At 39.7% G+C, this 22,616-nt stretch overlaps 1 protein-coding gene across 11 annotated transcripts in view; it reads right to left on the bottom strand.

The window, feature by feature from the left end:
• ZBBX (zinc finger B-box domain containing) overlaps positions 1–14,562 on the bottom strand; it is a 48,663-nt gene extending 34,101 nt beyond the window's left edge. For 2 of the 11 annotated variants that reach the window (XM_074963617.1, XM_074963627.1), the window contains exons 1-8: positions 14,489–14,557; positions 11,953–12,058; positions 9,467–9,600; positions 8,076–8,192; positions 5,917–6,007; positions 2,341–2,389; positions 1,839–1,948; positions 1,246–1,341 (exon numbers count right to left, since the gene is read on the bottom strand). In XM_074963617.1, coding sequence (XP_074819718.1) covers positions 1,246–1,341; positions 1,839–1,948; positions 2,341–2,389; positions 5,917–6,007; positions 8,076–8,192; positions 9,467–9,534 — 531 coding nt within the window. In that variant the 5' untranslated portion in view covers positions 9,535–9,600; positions 11,953–12,058; positions 14,489–14,557. Of the gene's footprint in view, positions 1–1,245; positions 1,342–1,838; positions 1,949–2,340; positions 2,390–5,916; positions 6,008–8,075; positions 8,193–9,466; positions 9,601–11,952; positions 12,059–13,584; positions 13,604–14,120; positions 14,147–14,273; positions 14,293–14,467 lie in introns of those variants that run through there. The other 9 variants (XM_074963621.1, XM_074963626.1, XM_074963622.1 and 6 more) reach the window with 9 other exon arrangements.
• Positions 14,563–22,616: the final 8,054 nt, after the last annotated feature.

The raw sequence follows: 22,616 nt of genomic DNA, 5'->3' as shown, positions 1-22,616 counted from the left end.
AAACACCACCTCATTTAACAAAAATCAAATACTGTTTGATGTGTAAAATGGAAGAAACAGGGGATCTAAAAATTGGACAAAAGTTATTACCATGATCAACTTATGCAATATAGCAAAATGTGATGAATGAGAAGTAAAGCAGTTTTAAATAAGTGTGTTATTATAATTTTATGCAGAAATCCTTACTACAGTGGTCATTGAAATGTTATCGATACATCAAAAGAATACATAGTACAAATAAAGCTGTACTTTACAGATGATTTTTTTAATGCTGTTAACTCAGGCCCAAATGGCAACGAACTATACTACTTTACAAAGAACATTACACTCTTCAGATTTCACCATTGTTAAATTATTTGTTGTTCTGAAAAAAATAAATCTTTCCAATTATATCACTATCATTTTCACCAATATGGGACTGTTCATTTGACAGACAAGAGCTAATTGTATATGGGAATTCTCTACTATTTGAGTGACAGATTTATAGGCCGTGTAGCATAAAACCACCCCTCCCTCAGTCTGTGGAGGTTTATGTATGCAAAGTCTCTTCAACTAACAACCTGCCGGCTGCTTTTTAGAACCTTGTGGCATGACAGTTATTTTAGTCATATTTTTTCCCATGAGAAATCAAAAGACTATAAAACCCATTAGTGCACAGAGTAAAAACTGTACATTTTTTCCAACATTAGAATCAGTATAATATACATTTGCTGCGTTTTACAGGAAGTTTCTGTACAAACACTAAAGCTCCTTTTAATTAAAATATGTTCATTTTTCTCAGGTAAAATTTAAAAACACCACTTTTTATAAATTGTAATAAAAACACACTGCATGGAACAAAACTCAGCTTATTTTTAACCCAACTGATCTTAAAATTTAGCCCTATTGCTTACTTATGAAGTATAAATACTATTCACATGCATCAGTGTTTCTAGGATCAGGGCCTCAGAAACACAGTTTGGTATAAATAAAGATTGTGGGGTATTAAAAAAAGTTGATGACCTTATTATAAAACAAAATAATCTCTAACCTACTGATGACTGAAATTGAAACGTGTATTAAAGATGTAATAATAAATGCATCTGCTACAAATAAATGCAGAAAATATGTCCTTGTGTGACAAAAAAAAGGCTTCTGATGAATGAAAACGTTTAAGAAATGCAATTCTTTAAACAATTAAGTTTGGAACTATTTACAGAGACAATTTTTATTATAAATACAAGATTATCCAAAAAAAGTCCCTACCTGCAAAGGAATCATTCTGTGGAGCTTCAGTGCCCCCTTCTGGTGGACTCTGGCAAAGCAACTACCACAGTAATCTTCCCCACATTCTAAGCATACCTTGAACAAAAAGACAGGTTTTGGAGGAGCCGTGTTAGTCTGTATTCGCAAAAAGAAAAGGAGTACTTGTGGCACCTTAGAGACTAAAATTTATTTGAGCATAAGCTTTTGTGAGCTACAGCTCACTTCATGCATCCGATGAAGTGAGCTGTAGCTCACGAAAGCTTATGCTCAAATAAATTGGTTAGTCTCTAAGGTGCCACAAGTACTCCTTTTCTTGAACAAAAAGTAACAATAGCAAAAATGGGTTCATGATATACAGTTACTGCTGAGGATATTTTCCCTCATTCATATTTTCCAAAATGTTACAAATAAAACTTGAGGAAATAAAATTAGATTTTTTTAGGGTGTTCCACTAATTAATGTATACACGCCTCATATTAATTTGGTCATAATTAGACATTTTAAAAGAGGATTATTTTAAATTAATCCAATCCAAAGCCCATTGGCTAGCTTTATATACTCAAATATTAATACTTTTGCTGCCATCTACTCACCAGTAAAGCATTTTTGGCCTCACACTGTCCACATGCCTTCCCCTTCATTTTAGGTTTTTCAGGGATTGCAACATTTGCCATTTTATGTATAAATGGCTGTTTCATTGGCTCTGGAAAAATACAATGGAAGGCAAAAAAAGAGATCAATATTTTATAAGACATTAAGCGTGTATTCCGACTGATGGGAGTGGATATTTTGGTTCCATATACTTCTTTTGAACCCCCTTAAAATTCAGTATGTTAATGTCTTCAATACAACTATTTAAATGTTCTTAAGAAAAAAATATCATCATGCAGCACATAGGAAAATAAAATTTAGTAAGGCTATTAATTTTAATTGTAGGCTTCTTAGTGGTGGTAACTATAAACAGTAAAGGTTCTTTTTTTCTAAACTATGAAAAGTATCTTCCAAACTATTTAATTAACAACCTCTAAGGAACACATAAAATATTAACATATAATAATATTTTATTTTACTTGGTGAATACAAACATCACTTTACCATGAATCTGTTCTTTGAGTATCTTCAACTTCACTTTTCCTGAAGAAACCTATAGAGAAACATTTATACATGTATATACAGAAAAAAGTAAAAGAATTATCAATAAATATAAATACAAAATATAGCCACTGAAGTATGCATGTTAAAATGCTAAGTTAATGACAAAAAAATATATATTTGACTAATGATTTTCTAAAAAATGATGTTTTCATTTTAAAAGATACAAATAAGCAATGTTTGTCATATTCATGATTTCTGTGACAAAAATCATGAATTTTACCGGGTTTTCATAAAAAGCATGGTCTTTGTTACCCCAGCATGACATGATCTACCAATGTGATGTGACTGAAAAAGGCAAATGCAATCCTAGAATGTATCAGGCAAGGTATTTCCAGTAAAGATAGGAAAATATCGATGCCATTGTACAAAGCACTAGTAAGACCTCTTCTGAAGTTCTGTATACAATTTCGTGTACAAAACCCATGTGTAGCAAAGATTAATTCAGACTGGAACAGATATAGAGATGGGAAACTGGGATGATTGGGGAATATAGAGCCTAATTTATGAGAGGAGACTAAGAGATATTGGCTTTATCCTAGCAAAATGGAGGCTGAGAGGGATACAACTGCTCTATATAAATACATGGGGGCGGGGGGAGGCATGGTGAACACGAGGGATGGAGAATAGAGAATATCTATTAATGCTGCAGGCCAACATTAGTATGAGAACAAACGGGTATAAACTGGCCATGAATACATTTAGACTGGAAATTAAAAGAATGTTTCTAATCATCAGAGGTGCGAGGTTGTAGAACAGCCTTTCAACAGTAGCGTACCAAACAACCTAACTAGTTTTAAAACTAACTTGTTAAGTTTATGAATAGGTTTATATGATGGGGTTGCCTGTAATAGCCGGGGATTGGACTTGATGGCCCAGGAGGTCCCTTCCAGTCTTATGTTCCTGTGTAAGGCTAACCAGCAATTCACAATCCAAGACAGCTAGGGAACCTCCAGTAACCGGACCTTGCTGCCCGGGGCTGAGGCCTCTGTTCCAACTGCCCCACACCATCTCATATTGCCTAAATTTTATTTAAATGCCATTCACACAGTCTATTGTGCAGGGTACAAGCAGCTGTAAAGAGCTCTACACATCTCCTTCTGCAACAGCCTTCTGCGACTAGACCCCCATTTTCTAGGGCAATAATTGATCACTTTCAAAAAATTCTCCTGCATTTTCCCTTTCAAACATAGAGAAGTCTACAGTGCACCCACACTTTCCACCCCTTGTGCATGTTACACTATTGCCTTTTTGAAATTGTTGCCCTATGTGTCTTTACCAGAACTGACAGCTTCAGCCGGAGTTTGAAGTATCAGCAGCTGTTATTGAGCAACTTGCCTCAAAAAGGAGAGAAAAAAAGGGGAGGGGGTTAAAGAAAACCTTTTCAATCTCACCCTCTCTTACTCATACATGAGTAGGTAATGTTATTGAAATTGAGTATGTTAACTAAAAACACCCTCATAACAAACAGCTGCTCCTTCAACGCCTTCAAATAACAAATGCCACTACTTGGTCTAAGGTTGTAAATGTCTCTTTCTGGACTTATATGAATTTTATTATATAAAGTTTCTAATGAGCTCTATTAAGTAAAGCTTGCAGTTCAGGATGAGGTATATAGCTTGGCTTCCTGAACAAACATAGTGAGAAACTCCCTCTTTATGCATTATTCAGCCCAATTTGTATGCATCTCTCGATAAATCAATTTGAGCTGAAGGAATTAGGAAGCATATCTTTACTTCTAAGCTGAATTTAGACCGTTTAGACTTGGGTATCCTTTTAGGATTCTTCATACTAGTTGAGACTGTGAGCAAAGAAAACTGATTTTGCCATCAGAACCAATATTTTTAACAGAGATCATACACATAAATTGTTTGACTCAGTAGGTAGCTCTTGAATCACATGCAGTGCAAGCATGTGTCAATTAATACCACAAGGCCAAAATCCTTAGCTAACAAAAACGTGAATCTATTTTCCAAGAGCTGTGACACTCAGGAATGTATGTTGTAGGTGGCGCTAGTAGCACTGGCTACAATTAAGGTTCCCCAATTATTCCCATTATAAGAATATGTTTTCAACTGCTTATAAGTTTGCCAAACAAATTGTTTGGACTGAAATTTCCCAAGCAGGCTGAATATTTTTGTAAGGTTTCACCAAAAATAGTTCAACCATTTCTGTGAAGGAGATTAGGGAAAAATACATTATTTTGCCTGTGTTAAAAAAAAAATTTCTCAACCATTTTCTTGAGAAGCTCTAGCACACTGCATACTTTGGAGAATGGACTTGATATTTGGCATGGGTATTGTTTTTAGTACCAGGGATATGTCTTTTACTGCTCTTGAGAAAAAAATGCCTAAGTTATAAACCTTGGAAAAATCTGAATGTGCACATGTTTTATAGAGACTTGCCAGAGCTTTCAGCTGAAATTCGTAAAGATTCTGTCTGCACTTGGCATGCTCCAACCCAGGGATGCAGGGACTGAGCAGGATTTTGCCTGCAATTGCTGTAGCACTGGACATCAGAACTGAGAACAAGGACAATATCTCTTCTGTGCTCTCAATAATGCCCGCTTTGCTGGCACCCAGGCAGCATGGAGGAGAAAGCAAACTGATTTGAATGTAGACATAACAAGAGCCAGGCTGAGGGCAAGTAGCAGAGGGAGTAGATTCCAAAAAGCAGCCTAGGGGTAGGGGAGAACAAGACACTGAATGGATCCTGTGGTAAAAAGGATAGGCGATTATTTTAATTAAAAAGACTATCATAATGCAAGTGCACAAGAGAACAAGAAGACTAAATTAAGATTTCACAGGCAACCTTAATTCCAGTGTTCCTTAACTTCTGAGTGCTTGACTTTGCAACCATAACATTCTTTTAATGTCGTTGTTTTGTATGTACATTTCACTTTGCAGAATATACCTGTTTATCTTGAATTTCCCCTTAAGCTAAGTGTTAGTATCTCCCTAAAGAAAATTGATTACAAATTTTTTTATAGAAGAAAAGTCTGAAAATGTTTCCTGGTAAAAGTTTTCTACACGCACACACAAAAAATACTTTGGACAGTAAATATGACAAATTTAGCTAATACAGCATACTACAGTTTGATCATTCAAACAGATCTGTACTTGGGTCTTATCTAATGCCCACTGAAACTAATGGGAAGATTCCCAAATGACTGCAGTGAGCACTGAATCTGTTCTTGTACAAGTAGCACAACCTTACCCCTTAACCAACCTAATTTATGTAAGACAACATAACACCAAACAATTATTTCAAATACTGCACTCCAGAACTGAATCTTCCTCTAGCTCAGTAGGATAGTATATGCTCTGTGCAGAAAAACAAATACCTTTGCAATTTACTTCTAAAATATTCCATTTCTCATCTTAATACAATATTTAAAACTGTCTTATTAATTCAGTTGCATTACACCAAAATAGTGAATGCCTGACTATAACCCACAAAAACCTCTTCTAAATCTTGTATCTTATGAGACTATCTGAAAATCCAATGAAATTTTTGTACCTTAACATTTTCTTTATTTTGTGACCACACTTGAGGTTGAATGCCCAATGGTCCTGCCTGTCCAGATTGCCAACGATAGCCACTTGATCGTCTAGGAAAAAAACAGTACCCTAAACTTAATTACTAAGCATATTTCTCCTGTAAATTGGGGTGGATGAATCATTTTCCCTATATGCAGATTTGTAGTTAATAGCAACAAACAGGATACCAGAAAAATGAGGGAAAAAATCATCTCTGTAGAAGCACTGATTCCTGAAACATAACTCCCCTTTAATTTTGATTGCTTTCATGTCAAGATTGCAAACCTGAAAGACTGACAAAGTAACTCTTGTTGGATAATTTACCAAACTAAGTATTTTTTTTACTGTCACATATAAACCTGCACATTACATTAGTTTCTTGGATGTTTACAAGTAGTTTGCTTTAATGACATGCCCCCAGAAGTAGATATCATTCCACTGTGAAAACTATCTACCCAGACAGTTGCTTTGACAATATCCATCAGCTTTTAAAATCCCATCATTGTCTCCCACGCCAATTTCCACAGCAGATTTATGCTTGTTGTTACCTTCAAGGTCCTGCACAATTTAGTACTGTTTGCCTTGTCTTTTAGCTCTCTTTCACCTCAACCAAGACACACAACTCAGTGCTTCTTTACTATCCATCTCCTTGCCTTCTTTCATGCAGCTCCTAAGCCTGGATGAGCTCCTGGATCTAGTCTACTATGATTCTATACTCTCTTCTCTCAAAACATGCTTCTTCCACAAGATCCATAAATCCTAGCCCTCGCTCAGAGAGAGAGAGAGAGAGAGAGAGAGAGAGAGATGGAGTAAGACAAAGTGAAAGAGAGATTAGAATTTTAAAAATTGTGGAACTAACGTGTGTGCCTAATGTCAATTCTCAGTCGTCTACTTCTCTTGCTTTCTCCCCATCCCTTCTGTCCTCTACCTCCTCTCTCTTTAAGTAGGAATAAATGTAAATAAGATCCTGTGTCTTTGTTTTTGCCTGAAAAGCGTTTAGTACACGATCAGTGCTACATAAATTAAAAAATTAAGAACAGTAGCAGCACCTCTACGATAGCCTATCTTGAACTGATTAGTTTTGAGGAGCAGCCAAGCTGGTGGTCTCAGTCTCAACATTAGTCTTGCACCTTCAAAACCACTACATTTTTTTTTAGCAAAGAAGAGATGGCATAAAATCACTGAAAACTAAACTGGAAGCTAAAGAACAAACGTATTTTAAAGGTTTTAGCTATTTATTGAGATTTTGTCAACGCATAAAGGCAACTAGAACCCAGCTTTAATTGCTCTGAGAAAAAGGAATTTAGAAATGAATTACTATGATCCAATGCAATTAATGGCACTTAGTGCTCAAATAGCATTATATACCTTTTAAAGTACTGTACAAACATTAATGAATTTATCCTTATAACACCTCTGTGACGCACAAAAATAAATATTATCCACATTTTACAGATAGGGAAGCAGACACAGAGGTTACAGTTATTTGGTAATGTCACACAGTGAGTCACTAGCAGAGCCAAGATTTGTCTACGGCTCGGCTCGTTTCACCAGACAATGGTCCCTTCCTAAATGGGTTCTTTCCATCATATATAAAACTATTACAATGTTCTAGTCCTTTTGTGATGTTATGTACATGCATTTAACTCACTGAAACAGTGACAAAGTGAAATACACTAGGAGATACAGGGTACTGATTGGCTGATTTAACTCCAACTTTACAATTTCACTGGGGAAAAAAAAAGAGAATGTCAGGGGGTGGGGGGGAGGAAACTGGCTGGCAATTCTAATATCATATTCCACTGGGGAGGAGAAATAGAAATGATTGTGACATCAGAGGTAAATCAACCAATCTCACAGGAGAAACTGAAAAAAAAAGATACCCACCAAGCGAAAAAACATGCTTATCACAGGACAGCGGGAGGCTGTGGAGAGGAAAAGAAAAGAGGAGATAAAAGACAGAATAGGGTAAACAAAGAAAAAAAAGCAGGGAAAGGAAACAGCTCAGAGGGAATAGTGCAGAACACTACCAAAAATGCTAGTCTTTAGATGGGTTAACAAGTGATTTTTCAAAAGAACACGCATCTCATTGGGATTCCTTGATTTTACAGTTAAAAATTCCAAAGAAATTTCACCTACTCCCTCCTCTCTTCTTTTTCTCTGCTCATATTAGATTGTAGTTGCTGTAGTTTTTTCTCCATCTCCTTGTTTTCTAGTTCTAACTGTACTTTCTCCAACTTCAGCTCTCGTACATTTCTAGAGAAATTAAATTGAAACATTCAAATGTGCGTTAGCAGGAAAATTATAAAGACGTTGATCAGAACATGAAGGAGAATGAAAACAGATATCTGAATACATTTTAAGCAGTTTTAACAACTTTTAATATTGAAGTATGTAACCCGTATCCCCCATAGCAAGCCTAAAACTCCAGCTCTGACAACTACATCATTTGTCAGACAGGGCTATTTTCAGGGCTAAAACAGCTGTGCATGCCCAGGAATGCTTAACCACAAAAGAGGAGTTTGCTGGAACTAGTAAGCTCCCTCGCTCCCCTGAACTTGTGGATGAGTGACCAGGAGAGATGGAGATCTACTCCACTCCACTCTCCTCAGCCCCTGCGTGACCTGAGTGGATTCAGGCATGTAGGAGGAGAAAAGAAAGGGGGATAGGCATGCCCTTCCTCCAACCTAGGGCTATTTTCAGGGCTAAAACTAACTAACCAGCAAAGCCTTCCTAGTATGGACACAGTATAGTAATTAAACTGTGTCCATACCAGCACTTATACTGGTATAGCCATGTCAGTAAAACAAGCAAAACAAAACATATCCCTAACCAACATAGCTATTCTGGTAAAAGTTTTAAGCATAGACAAGTCCCTTAATGCACAAAGACTTTTGAAGACCAGGGAGTAGATTTTGCGCTGCATTCTGAAGTGGACAGAAAAATGGACCCTGGAGATTTCTGAGGCTTGGAACATGTTCCATGTTCAGTCGGGGGATAAGCCACTATATTTTGAACAGAATGAACTTTGGAAGATATCAGTGGGGCAGGGGGAAAATGAATGGTCACCATCAAGAAAGTGAGGATAGGACAGATTTAGGACTTGCCTACTTTGAAAAGTTATAATGGTAATGTTATGTGGGTTAGGGGTGTGATTTTTTTTTTTTTTTACCTACATAGCTATGCTGATATAAGACCCTATGCGGTATAACTGCATCCATACTTGGAAGATTTTGCTGGTTAACTATGCTGGAAAACCCTCTATAGGGTACACAAGGCCTTAATAAAGACAGTATATATTAGATAATCTGCATAGCAATAATTCCCATGAATAAATTCAATAAGGAGGTTAAAAAAAAACCTAAGGAGGAGGAGGCAGATAAGAATAAGAGCCTGGAAAAACAGTAGTAGAGAGATATATCTATGATTCTTACTTTTGTGCAAACATAATCTCATACTTAATGTTGCATATAAAGTTATTAAAAATGTAAAGTCAACATTTCTATCATAGTCAGAAGAAATGCACTTACTTCACTTTTAATTTTACGGAAGTTCCAGTCTTTGAACCTGGCAGTATTACAAAGTCATTGACGTTCATGATTCCCAGTGCGAACTCTTCTCAAAAAAATCAGAATGATTTGTGAAATTCTTTGTGGTTAGTAACCTGTTCAAATTGAACAACTGGATTGAAATTAATATGTTGGAGCATTGTAATAGTTTTTACAATTTTTCATGTACAGGAAAAAGAGTTGGAAAGCAGAAATGCATTATATAATATGGCAATAAAATGCTAAAGAAAATATAAATTAAACTAAAATAACTTTTAGAGCATTTATATGAAACTCTGGGCCACATTCCATTCTCAGTTACACCCTTGCAAACCCACTGAATACAATGTGGTTGCATGGATTAACCAAGGTTGAACTTGGTTCAGTATTTAATAAAACAAGGCTTTCTTGAAGACTACCTATAGAACAGATGAACAAAATAAGGTCCAAATACCAGTGCTAAAATGAGCACTAACAGGAGGCAAAGTCAGAATAAAATCACAGTAAAGTATTAGGGAAGCTGAAAGCTATCATATATCAAGCACAAATCCATACAAAATGGTAACTATATGGTTTTTTCCGGGTTTCTGCTGTACTCTCCAGAATCAAAGATCTTGACTATACTTTCAATTTTTTATTTTTATTCTTTTAATCTGAGTTATGACATGCTCATGTGATCCAGTTTCAACTTTGTAAAGACAAAACCATAGCATGGGCATGTCTGTACGTGTCATGACACTAATCATGTTTATTTCATTGCATTTTGGGAAAAGTCTCACAATCAGAAGTACAAGCAGCCTGAGAGACAATGCACTCTGGCATGGCCTACTACCAAGATTTCTGGAACGGCTGAAGATCATGTTGTGCAGACATGGTTTAGAGAGTTCCAACTACATAGCAGAATGACATTGTTACAGCCTGATCACAGGAATACAGCCATAAGCCAGCCTAGGATGCTGGCAAGGATGACTCATGATTAGCAGTCACAGTTTCTTAATGCACACTAAACACAAACCATCTTTAGAGCCAATCATGTTGCTAACTGGTTAAAAACTTGGTTAAAAGTCCTAGTACAGAAGGACTGAAAATTGTGACCATTTTAATGCTGAAAGAAATGTCAGAAACATGCACCAAGTGCATTTATCTAATGTGACTGGATGCCTTTGGCAAGACTTGATGCTCCATTCATCTCAATGGATGTTCAATAATAAAAAAAAGAATCTGCTTTCAGAGGACGTGTGTTCTAGCAGCAGTGAGGCAGTTAAACTAGCTGGCACAGCTATTCTACTTTTGATTCAGACTCTGAAGATTTATGAAAATTTAAAAACCCATATGACAAAGAACTGAGGCCAGTTTAGTGGCCTCAAGTAGTATTTTTTAAAACTATATTTCTAAGGCATTGTTTAGATTTAATGCCTGTAACACCGTTGTGACAGATATGGCAGTTGTCTACAATATTCCTGAAAAAAACCTATTGAACTATTATCTGCTGATTACCTGTTCCTGTAGTCTCAAAATCAAAGGTCTAAGATGTATAAAGAAAAAACTAACTTATTCATGGATATTCTAGTTCTGAATCTGAGACAGCTTTGAATTTGTAACCACTGAGAAAACCTAGCTGTGGATCTCGAAGGCTGACACTACCAGAGGTTGGAGTTGGGATGACTTCTGGTAAGCTTTTTAGCTTGCACAAAGGTTCTTTTATTTTTTTTGTTTAATCTTTTCTCTGTAATGCTTTCACCTTAAGAATAAATGTGCTTGTTTAGCAGGGCCGCCCAGAGGATTCAGGGGGCCTAGGATCTTCGGCAGCACGGGTCCTTCCACTCTGGGTCACTTCGCCAAAGACATAGAGCGGAAGGACCCCCCAGAGCTGAATTGCTGCCCAAGACCCAGAACGGATGAAGCGGCGGCGGGTCCTTCACTCCGGGTGTGTTCGGCAGCACTGAAGGGGGCCCTGAAAACTCTCATGGGGAGCCCTGCGGGGCCAGGAGCAAATTGCCCCCACTTCCCTCCCCCCCCCCGGGCAGCCCTGTTGTTTAGGAAAAGTTGTATGGTAACTTATAACTGTTGCCAATTACACTGTTTATAGCCTCTGGAGAGCAAGCAAAGCGCAGACCTGGGCCTGCTCAGGCAGTCTGGCTTGCTGGGAATATTACAGTGTAGGCAAGGAACTTTGCAGCCTGGAAAAAAAATCATTCAGGAGGGAGAGAGATGTGGGTCTCGACCCAAGAGATACGATGGCTGAGGACCCAGGAGCCTACAGTGGGTGCCTTCGAGGCTTTGACCATTTTCTTTGAAGAAAACCTGTAATAAATTATTATGCATTCTGTCTGTGCATAGGTCATTATATCACAGTACAACAATGGGAGGCAAAGTAAATTCTTAGTCATTCAAAGTAAATGTTTACAAAAATACATAATCTGAAGCACTTTATGTAAAAGTAGAATTTTCAAAACAATTCTCTTTACCTTTAGCAAGTCACCTTAGGACGAGACACTAATGACCTGTTGCTGTTAGATGTATTTTGTGAAGCACCAGGTTGTTCATAAAGATAATCAGAGACAAAACACTTGACTTATTTTGGAAAAAAAAAAACACATGATTTCACTTTACAATTATTTACTATACAACTGGCAGTAGCAAACACCCCACTAACAGTTAAATAAAGATTTCACTGCTACACTGTTTTAGTTACATATCAATGGTATAAATGTGACATTTTACATTAACTGCACAACACTTCAGTTAATATGGACCCTATGCTGAAATCAGATCCATATGAGTGGACTTTTACAACCACGTAGTACTCCACTGACTTCAACGGGACTCCGCCTGAATGTAAAAGTATATTCATTTGGATCCAATGGCAGGTTCAGAGGCATAGGTCGCAAAATCTTAGGATATGTTTTAGATATTTAAAAGCTAATTCAAAAAATTGCAAGCAGCTATGCAAAGATTTCTGAGTTTTACTTATACGAATCCTGCGTGTCTGTGTATAGCTTTATCAAATGAAAAGAGGTATTTGAGTGGCAAGCAAAAATTTCAAATTATTTCTTTCATGTTGTGACTTACAGTTGAAAATTATAAATCTTTAGTGCATGCTGCTATAAAGAAGCATGTAGGAGCAGGAGTTTGTACAGCTGTGTACTAGTTTCCTTCTTGCACTGAAGTTTAATCTTGTAGTCTTCATTTTAGTAAAATGCCCAGTGAAATCCCCTCTCCTTTTGTCAGCCAGGATCCACCAGTCATGCTTGCTCTCTCTCTTTCACAGCAGTCTTTTTTTAACTTTAAAGGAAAATTTTATTTCCAAATATCCTTTTACTGCTAATTGGAATCCTAGCAAAAAGAAACTCAGAAAAATATCTCCTTCCTATATTTCATTCTCACCCTACCTCCCCCACTCACTTTTGGGCATTTACATCTTGCTACCTAGTCTCTTTCTCTGATTACTGCATGTTCCTAAAGCCTCTTTGCCCTGCTGCCTCCTCACCCCATTTTGTTTCCATTTCCCCATTTTCTTTGTTCCATGGGTCTTCCAGGATCTTCCCTATTTTATCTCACTTTCACTTTCCCCTAACTTTAAAGGACATAGTTGACACCAATCTTCCCTCTTGCCAAGTAAAGATAGAGTGGCTTCCTTCAAAGTTTGTCAATGTTTCTTTCAAAAGTTTACACATGAATATTGACTTAATACAGCTTTGAAACTTTACTATACAAAAGAAAAATGCTGCTTTTAACCATTTTAATTTAAATTAAACGAGCACAAAAACAGTTTCCTTACTTTGTCAAATCTTTTTTTAAGACTTTCCCTTTTTCTTAGTAGTTTACATTTAACACAATACTGTACTGTATAGTATTTGCTTCTTCTCCCCCCGCCATCTCTGCTGTCTGACTACATACTTCCAGCTCCAAATGAGATGTGTGGTTGACTGGTTAGTTTGTAACTCTGGTGTTCTTATGTCTGAGGTTCTACTGTATTTCTAACATTAAGACACTTTCAGGCACCTGCACTTGCGCTGAAGACTTCCCAAGAGAGGGCCCTTGAACTTCCTCTGCCTATTTCTTAGGCATTCAAAACCTCAAGCAAATTAAACTCTTGCCTTTAGCAATTTCATTAAAACTAACTCTTCTCCCAGCTAAGTAAGGTTCACAGGTTTGGTTGCTCCTCGGATTAGCTCTGGAGAGACAGGAGGGAGAATTTCAATGAACTTGTACAGAGATGCAACATAACCTGAATCATGAGTTAGACTTATTAAAAGTCTCATATTTCTCTGTCCATAATGCACACAGCACTGTAGGTGATTTACACAGCAAAAAGGAAAAATACCAGGGTGATCAGATGTCCCGATTTTACAGGGACAGTCCCGATTTGGGGGTCTTTTTCTTCTATAGGTCCTATTACCCCCATCCCCCCTGATTTTTCACACTTGCTGTCTGGTCACCCTAAAAAAATACTGTAAACAGCATGCAGCGGTACCTCCATAACGGGTGCGTTTCCATATACATGTGTAGGACTGTCTCTAGGGTACACCTCCCCAATCCCTAGGGACTCTAATGCCCACCCCATCTCCATTCCCCCCCCCGGACCTTGCACCAATTCCTCCCCGCCCCCTCCCCCGCGCGCGCACTCACACACCTCTCACCGAGGGGGCTGCTGGAAACCAACCATCCATCTCCCCCCTCTCCCACAACCTGCTCCCGTGCTCCCACACAGGGACCGGCTGGAGTCCACTGCCTACCCCATCTCCGCTCCCCTCCCGGGGCCTGTGCCAAGGCTCCCACCACTCACCCCTGTTGCCCCTCCCCCGGTCTGCTCCAATGCTCTCCCCGCCCCCAGAGGTCTGCTGGGGTCCGCTGACTGGCCACCTCCATGCCCCTCCCAGGGGCCCCGCCCGCGCACGCGGGAGCCGGGCACCTGCTCCCCCACGGCCTGGGCTCCGGCCGCCGCTGCCTGCCTGTCCCCGAGCTGAAGGGGCGGCTCACCCAGGCTCCCCTCACCCACACCTGGTGGCGCGGCTCCAGCGCCGTGCGCATAGCGACCGGCGTACGCGGTTCCCAGGACAACTGCGACGCGGAATGTACCACTGAGACTGCCGGGAGGGTAGTGCGGAGTTAGGGGAAAGTCCATTCTGGGCGGCAGGAGGGGGGGGAGGTAGAGGCGAATCCATGTTACACCATGGTGAAGGGAGGGGGAGTGCTCGCTTCGTGACCCTGCTGAGCAAGGGATGCTCCCCTGGTGCCCATTGGTCCAGGCCATGGCTTGCTAGTGACTTTACCTAGAGGAGTTTTTAGTTCTCAGGGAGGGCTTGCAAATAAGCACCAGCAGCCCCTAGTAGCCCAAGGACCAAATACACCAGGGCCCTGAGCCCCACCCTGGCTTGCTTAGGCCCACACCAGCTGGGTAACACGCTATTGCCCCCAGCTGAACATGCAGCCCCCAGTTAATGCAGTGCTTATCATGCATGCGGCCAATACATCCATCAGTGCGGCTACCCCCACATAAATCACATCAAGGGATTCCCCAACCCTGTATTGTCAGCTCCAGGTGTTCAAAAACCGGGATGCAGGCTACCAAATATCATGATATGACTTTTAAATCTCAGATTTCTAAAAAATAATACATTTTGGGTTCTTTGTAAGGGCCTGCTGATTACTGAATTTAGGGTGCACTAGCTTCATGTTCCCAAACATTTCTCTCCAAACATGAGGCCTTAAAACTTACATTCCACACCTGCCCAAACACACCCCTCTCCCCCCCCCCCCCCCCGGGGAAAGCTGAGATTCTCATGTAGTACTTTGATACCAGCAGCTGGGAGTTTAAGAAAAAGCATTGTGAGACTTGCAATGAAATCATGAGATTTGGTAAAGCTATCGCTGTTGCCCCCAAATCAGTTGGTCTTACTCCCACCACATTATCTTAATGGTGCACCGTCTTCCCCCCATCCAAGAATTCAGTTTGTACCGGCCCCATACATAGAGCTCTCTGTGGGAGGCTTAGGTGTCCTCCTTCCAGAACTAGAGCAGGAGGCTAAGAAGCTGTGAGGCATCTTGCAACCAGAACCTATCTGCTACCATAGCCACTTGTATGGTTGGCTCCCCTCACCCAGATGTTACTACACCAAGCACAGGGTTCTGCGTATGTGTGGGTGCCTGTGCCACCAATCAGTGGGATGTTTGTACCCTTCTGCACTACATAGAGTTGAAGGGACCTCCAGATCATTTCATCTGACTTCATCTATCACAGGCCACCAACACCACCACCTAGCACTTGCACGCTGAACCCAGCACCCAAGGTGAGACCAAAGTATTACAGCCCACAAAAGACTAGACTTTTATGTGCCACAAGCAGATAATTGGAGGGATAAGGTACACCAGTGCTCAAGGCTTCCATAATGGCAGGGAAATGATTAAGTGAAATATACTCAGATAATCCTGGCAAGTGACCCACATCCACACACTGGAGATGAAGGCAAAATAAATGAATTAGCCCACAAGGTCGCTGCTAATGTGACCGGGGGAAAAATTCCTTCCCAATCCCACATATGGCGAGCAAAGCCTGAGCATCTGAGTAAAAACCAGCCAGCCAAATCCCTGAGAGAGAGAATGATTGGAGCCACTGCACAGCAGGGGGCCCACCCACCCAATGTCACAGCAGATTGGTTTTATGAAGGGATCCCCCTCCACTTCCACAGCTGCAGAGCTATTTGCCCCATGGCATTCTACTCCAAGCAGCAGTGGCAGTTGACCCCCCACTGCAAACCTACCAATGGTGAAGGCAGCACTGGATTTATCTTTCTCCAGGCTTTGTAACTGATGCGGTGCTGTGTTCTGCTTGGTTCACATTGGGAATATTTTCAAGTGCTATTTTATTTTAAAATGAAAGTTTAAATTCTTCAGCAGTTGATGGACTTACCTGGGTGAATTCCTACAGTCAAGGGAATGGATTTAGGCCCTGGAAAAGGGTATGTATTGAGCTATGCTGCTCACCAGGGTGATTAAGAAATTCTCTAGCCTGGGTCAAGAAGTAGATTGGCAGTTTCCAGTTGTGTCTTTGATGGCCCTATTAACAATTATGTTTAGAGTGTTGATGACCCAGATGGGAACTGAGAGGCATTCTGTACTCCAGTTCACGATGGCTTCTGGGATATGCTTGCATCATTTGTGTGCTTCAGTTAGGCCAAGGAAGGTCCTCCTTGGCTGACAAATCCTATGTTCAATAATTGTGTTTCTTCTATCTGAGCCAAGGTTAGCTTAGCCCACCTCCCACTTTCCCTCACTTCCATAAGGAGCCTGGTTGCATCCATGGCAGCATGATGAATCCAGTAGCTGATGTAGCCCACAATCTGTATTGGAAAATACTGGAAATACCCTCCTTCCAACCACCCTTCCTCCCCATCCATATTTTCTACTCTATCTGTTCTCTCACCCCCCTTGAACCCAGTCCTAACACTAGGACTCATTGCAAAGGTTTGTGTCTCTCTTTCACCCATGCTCCTTAGGTTTTTTTTTTTTTTTTTTTTTTTAAACCTATTTAGGAGAAGCATCTCTGGGTGCACTGTGTCTTGAGAAGCCAATAAATAGCTGATGGCTGAGTGGCTTAATCTGCACCTGCATGCCCCTTGCAACGCTTAACTCCAAACCTACCTGGCTGAGGACATAGAAGCATCTAAGTGCTTTTCAAAGTCTCAAATGAGCTGTCAGCCCCTTAACTACTCGCAGCAACATGCTTTTGGAGTGTTCAGCCCTCACAGAGCTCGGGGAACTTAATCATGATAAGCAAGCTTTTCTGGAAATTCCCTGATGCAGTGAGCCCCATTTGGGTTGTGCAGCAAGCCACTTGTGCCTTCATAAGCTTTTAAAAATTCCAGCAATGGAATTTATATGCCTACCAGTGAATAATGACCCCCAAACCATTTCCTCAAATGATGGCTAAAATGCATGGCAACACACTCATTTTTAAATCAGTCGTATTTCCCAGTTTATTTGCTTCAAGCCTAGCTCTGCCAATTTTGCTACCAGACCATGATTTATAATTGATGTTCCTTTAGGGAAAAGCCAGTCTTTACAGAAAAGCTGGCATTTCAGGAAAAAGTGCTTCATTTATGATCCAAGCCAAGTGTTAATAAGTGCAAACTACTGTCCGTTTGAGATTTATGCACTGTGAGCTGTACTTCATTTGGAAAATTTGCATTTGTCCCTTATGCATTCAAGCTGGGAGGCACAAAACAAGTTACACAGTTTTTCTTGACTTCTTAATATGTCTGGCAGTATTTTTTCCTTCATCAACTTGGTTACAGTACAATTTTAAAGATTTTGTACCAACAGGCAATTTTGTGATGAGAGTCTGTGGAAACTCATGTGATTACTTAATCTTAAGAAGGGACCCTATTCTGCATAATGTGTGAAGCTAAAACTATTAAGTATACTCTTCTCTCAAACTCATATTGGATTGTTTTGTGTTTCACAATAAGTGTGGGTGGAAAAGCACAATAGATCATTGCTTTTAACTTATTTTACACTGAAAAAATGTTTCCAAGGGTGATAGAAACACACTGACTACACCTAAGAAATTAGTGCTCTATTACTTGTATAAGAAGATGAGCAATGTGTATTTCTGGTATCAAAAAACATTTGTTTTAGAGATGCTGTGCCCAAAACAAACATCTTTTTTTAAAAAAAGTAAATACATACATAGTGAAATATTAGCTGGGGAAAGCAATAGCCTCCTGTAGCCCTGTTTACATTATGGTTGAACAATGGATATATTCTGAAAACTATGCTAGCCAAACTGTATTCCAGACCGTACGTCAGGCATGGTATAATTGTCTAACACAGTTGTAAATAAAAAAGTCTTGCTACCAATAATTAGATAAATGCAATTGTTAACTCATTTTCAGGTGTTGTGTGACATTAACTTTCAATGACAAGTATATAGCTAACCTGTTTGTTATTGTTAATGCATGTGAAAGACATACTTCACATTTCAATATCATTGAAAGAATGTCCAAGAATACCTTTATTTCAAAAACTGGGAAGGCAGTGAAACCTTTCTTTCAAATTGTATTCTATGAGAGGAATTCACACAACACTCCTCTCTGGATAAAGTTGGAATCAGTCCCCGTAAGCTGTAAAGATTCCCATTGACTTCAGTGGGCTTTGGATCAGGCCCCATAGCTGGAAGATCATCCAGAGCCTCTAACTCCTTTATGTAGAGGATTTGGAACATTTTAATACATGGGGCATTCAGTGGGGCAATGAATTTAGAGCTGGAATTTTGAACTTCAGCAAATTTCACCATAAATATGTTTAGATCATTTATGTTCCATTCACAATATTTTGTGCCTTTCCTCTGCTGCTCAATTCTCATTTTTGTTTTATATGTTTAAATCTGACTTTTACAATCAAATGTTGGTTTTTCATTTTTGGCAAGTTTCAAAAATGCAGATTACATAAAATAGATAAATGCATTATTTCCTCCAGGTTTACTTTACTTGAAAGTAAATATACAGTCAAAGTTCAGAAGGACAAAACTGAAATTCAGCTAAAATCCATCTGGTGGAGTTGTGCTATAAGTTATAAACTCTCCTTGTTTTTCTAGGCTCTTAAAATGCCATTATGTATCTTTGTTTCTAATCTGTTTGTGATAGGTAAAACCAGGTTTGTTATCCTGGTGCTTTTTTATACTCAATCTATACTGAAAATATTTTGGAATAGTCTTTTTAAAACTGTAACCTGTAGTTAGAAAGGACTCAGGAGTACGGTGTTATAGATTGGGGCAACTGCACCTGTATTACTCCTCCATGGTCCCTCACAAGGAGGCACTCTCTGCTCCTCATGCCTCAGCTGTCACCTCTCTTGGGCAGGGACCTGCATCCTTCTCCCTCTTGACCAGGGTGTTAAGGCTGCACAGTTCCCTACCTACACTATGATATTCCCAGCAAGCCACACTACTAAAACAGGCCAGCGTCTGCACTTTGCTTTCTCTTCAAAGGCCATGAACAGCAGTAATTACCCATGCTTATGTTATCACACAGCTCTTTGTAAGCAAGCACATTTATTCTTTAGGTGAAAGCATTACAGAGAAATGTCAGGCACGGGTAGATGTCAGTCCTTCAAAACCCACAACTGTTGTTTCCCCATGGTTACAAGTTCATAACGGTCTCAGATTCAGAACCAGAACCCAAACTGTGTGGATCAGCTGTTTCTTTTTATGGCTTGGGCCTTTGATCTCCAACCTCCAGGCACAGGTATTCAGCAGACAATCACACTGTTCTCAGGACAAAGCTTCAAAAGGCTGAGTTTTTCTATAACCATGGGTAGGGACTTTGTATTAACCTTTCCCTAGATCTTTCCCAGGAAATCCATTTCACACTTATTGTCCCAAAAGTCCATTCTCATTTGGCACAATTTCAATATAATCCTTTGAACTCCCATGCCTCCCCCTTACGTACAATCCCAACCCATAATGATACATAAAGTTTGCATTTAATACCATAAGATTTTGCAAGCATATTGCAGGAATTTGCCATATCTATCACGTACAGCTCATTGGGCCTTAGCAGGATTGGTTTGCTAGGGTTTATGCCAACTTTTGTTCTGGTTCTATTCGGAATAACGGAGTTTTGCTTAGCATTTTAGTTTCAAATTACATAAAAGGCCAAATTCAGCTGTGGAATAAGTGGGTGCAGATCCCACTGGCCTGTGAGGAACTCCCAAGTTGTAATCAAATTTTGAAATTGACCCCGTTTGTACCTTTGGGTAAATTACTTAGGATTTGACTCTCCATTGTACAGACAGGAAGCATTAAGAGAACCACAGGGAAGTGAGGAGGTCTGCTCAGTGCAGTTCAGTTAGGTGACACACCATCCTTCACCAAGATCAGTGATGGAATGGTTTTGCCCTCTTAGTTATTTTCCTGATTAGTGTACATTTCATAGAATTAGAATATTAGGGTTGGAAGAGATCTCTGGAGGTCATCATGTTGGATCATATTAAAGAAGTTCTGTATTAAAATCACAAATGAGTTTGATTCCCCATAGTTTAAATTCCAGGGTATTACTAATTAAGAGGCCTCTTGGTTTTTGGTACTGTTTCTGTCCCTCTATGTGTGAAACTTGCAAGCTGCTAATTGTGTTAGTACATTCTAAGACAGAGTCTGTTCTCAAAGCAATTCTTTGTAACAACAACTACTTACACAGAGAGAGACTCAAAGCAATACTCTGTAACAACAGAAACAGCACCCAGAGACTCCCCGCCCTTTCGTTGTATTCGTCTCGCTTTGTTAACAATTGTGATTAAAATAGAGATAGAGGATGTATGTGGATGAATGCTTGGTATAGATAATAACTGAATGATCAGGGAGGTGCCAGCCTAAGAATCCAGTGTCCATCGGATGAAGAAGGCGTCAAGTGGAAATAACCAGAGGACCCCCGGAGGGCAGACTGGAATCCACCCAACAGCTTCAAAAATGGGAGAACCAAAGAACAAGATAACATATGGCAGAACGGAGCCGTCAGGAATGTGCCATCTGCTGATTGATTCAGCAACAGCATGATGAAGCAATTCCCATAGACTGGTATAGGAAGAAATTCCTATAAAAATGGACTCTAGAAAGTGAGAACTTTGGGATCTGATTCTGCAAACCAACTTCCAGGAGCATCAGATGAGCATCTGACAAGGCCCTGCTCCCTCCTCATGTCCAGGCCACCTGGCCAGTGGCTTGGCATGAGCAACTCTAAGGCTGGTAACTATGATAACAACCTTGCAGAACCTGTGTGTGTATGAATGAATGTGTGAATAAATATGAAATTGAATGGAATGTTATAGCTATAACTAACTGCTTACTATGATTCTTTCTGTATTCACAATAAATGTGGCATTTTGCCTTTTCCCCTTTAATAAGATCCTGCTGGTTTTTATTTTATTGGTATAACAATCTAGTCCAATCCCTTGCTCAAAGCAGGACCAACACCATTTCCATACTATGTACGAGGTCTCAGAGTAAATAAATAAATAAATCTGCAAATATTTCAGCCATTCTCATGCCTCTTTTGTTTACTTTCTGCAAAACATTCATGCAATTGAATTCTACTGGCATAACTATTCACAGAAAGGAAATTTCAAAATCTCCTATACAATTTGTGGGAAATTAACTTTAAATTTGCTCTGGAAAACCTTGTGCAATTATCCAGTCAGGGAATAGAAACAATACCACTTTACTTATCTGAGTACCCACAACCAATCAACACACTTTGAGCAGAGACACAGATAATTTTGTGCAATCAATCTCCTGTAACCCACCACGTACCAACATTCTGAGCACATTGCGCTTTTAATCACACCACTACAGTTCAACAAAGTCTGGGTCTTGCAAACCCATTTTTTTGGGACAACCCCTAAACAGAGTAAAATTATGCAGTGTTATTGTAGCTATGTTGGTCCCAGGATATTAGAGAGACAAGGTGGGTGAGGTAATGTCTTTTATTGGACCAGCTTCTGTTGGTGAGAGAGAGAGCTTGTTTCTCTCTCCAACAGAAGTTGGTCCAATAAAGATATTACCTCACCTACCTTCTCTCTCTAAAATTAAATGTGCAATTTGATTTTGTTCCAGCATCCTTTATGTGCTAGGCGAGGGGTGTTCAAGGTCACAGGGAAAGTGTCCTGAAGCTTTATGTTTATTGAAGGAGTCCGAGGAATATTAGACAGAGGTATCATCTTAGCTAGGAGGAGATGAGAACTTGCAAAGAGCCCCAGCCAGGGTTGTGATAAACCATTGTTCTTGCTTATGGGACTGAAGTTACCATTGTGGTCAATCGGCAGCTGCTCACACTCCATACCGTAGGCACTAAAATACCACACAAATTTGTCACTGAAGGGCCCCCAGTCTCCATGCCCGATCTACAGGTTTAGCAGCATTGTAAAAACTGTTCTTTAGACACACTATACAGTAGCTGCCTGCACATCTCAAAGCTAAATCCTGATGTTCACTAGTTTCAACAGTCTGTACTCTGGGAGGACTCCCATTGGAAGTCCTTGGGCATTTGTTTAATTAAAAACTCATGATTTGTTCCCTGCTAAGCATATGCATGCAGCTCAGCATGTGCGCACATCTCCTGACAACTGATGCAGCAAT

This window comes from Natator depressus, chromosome 9, assembly GCF_965152275.1.
Source record: "Natator depressus isolate rNatDep1 chromosome 9, rNatDep2.hap1, whole genome shotgun sequence".
Lineage (NCBI taxonomy): Eukaryota > Metazoa > Chordata > Testudines > Cheloniidae > Natator > Natator depressus.
This window is presented reverse-complemented; position numbering and strand designations above follow the sequence as displayed.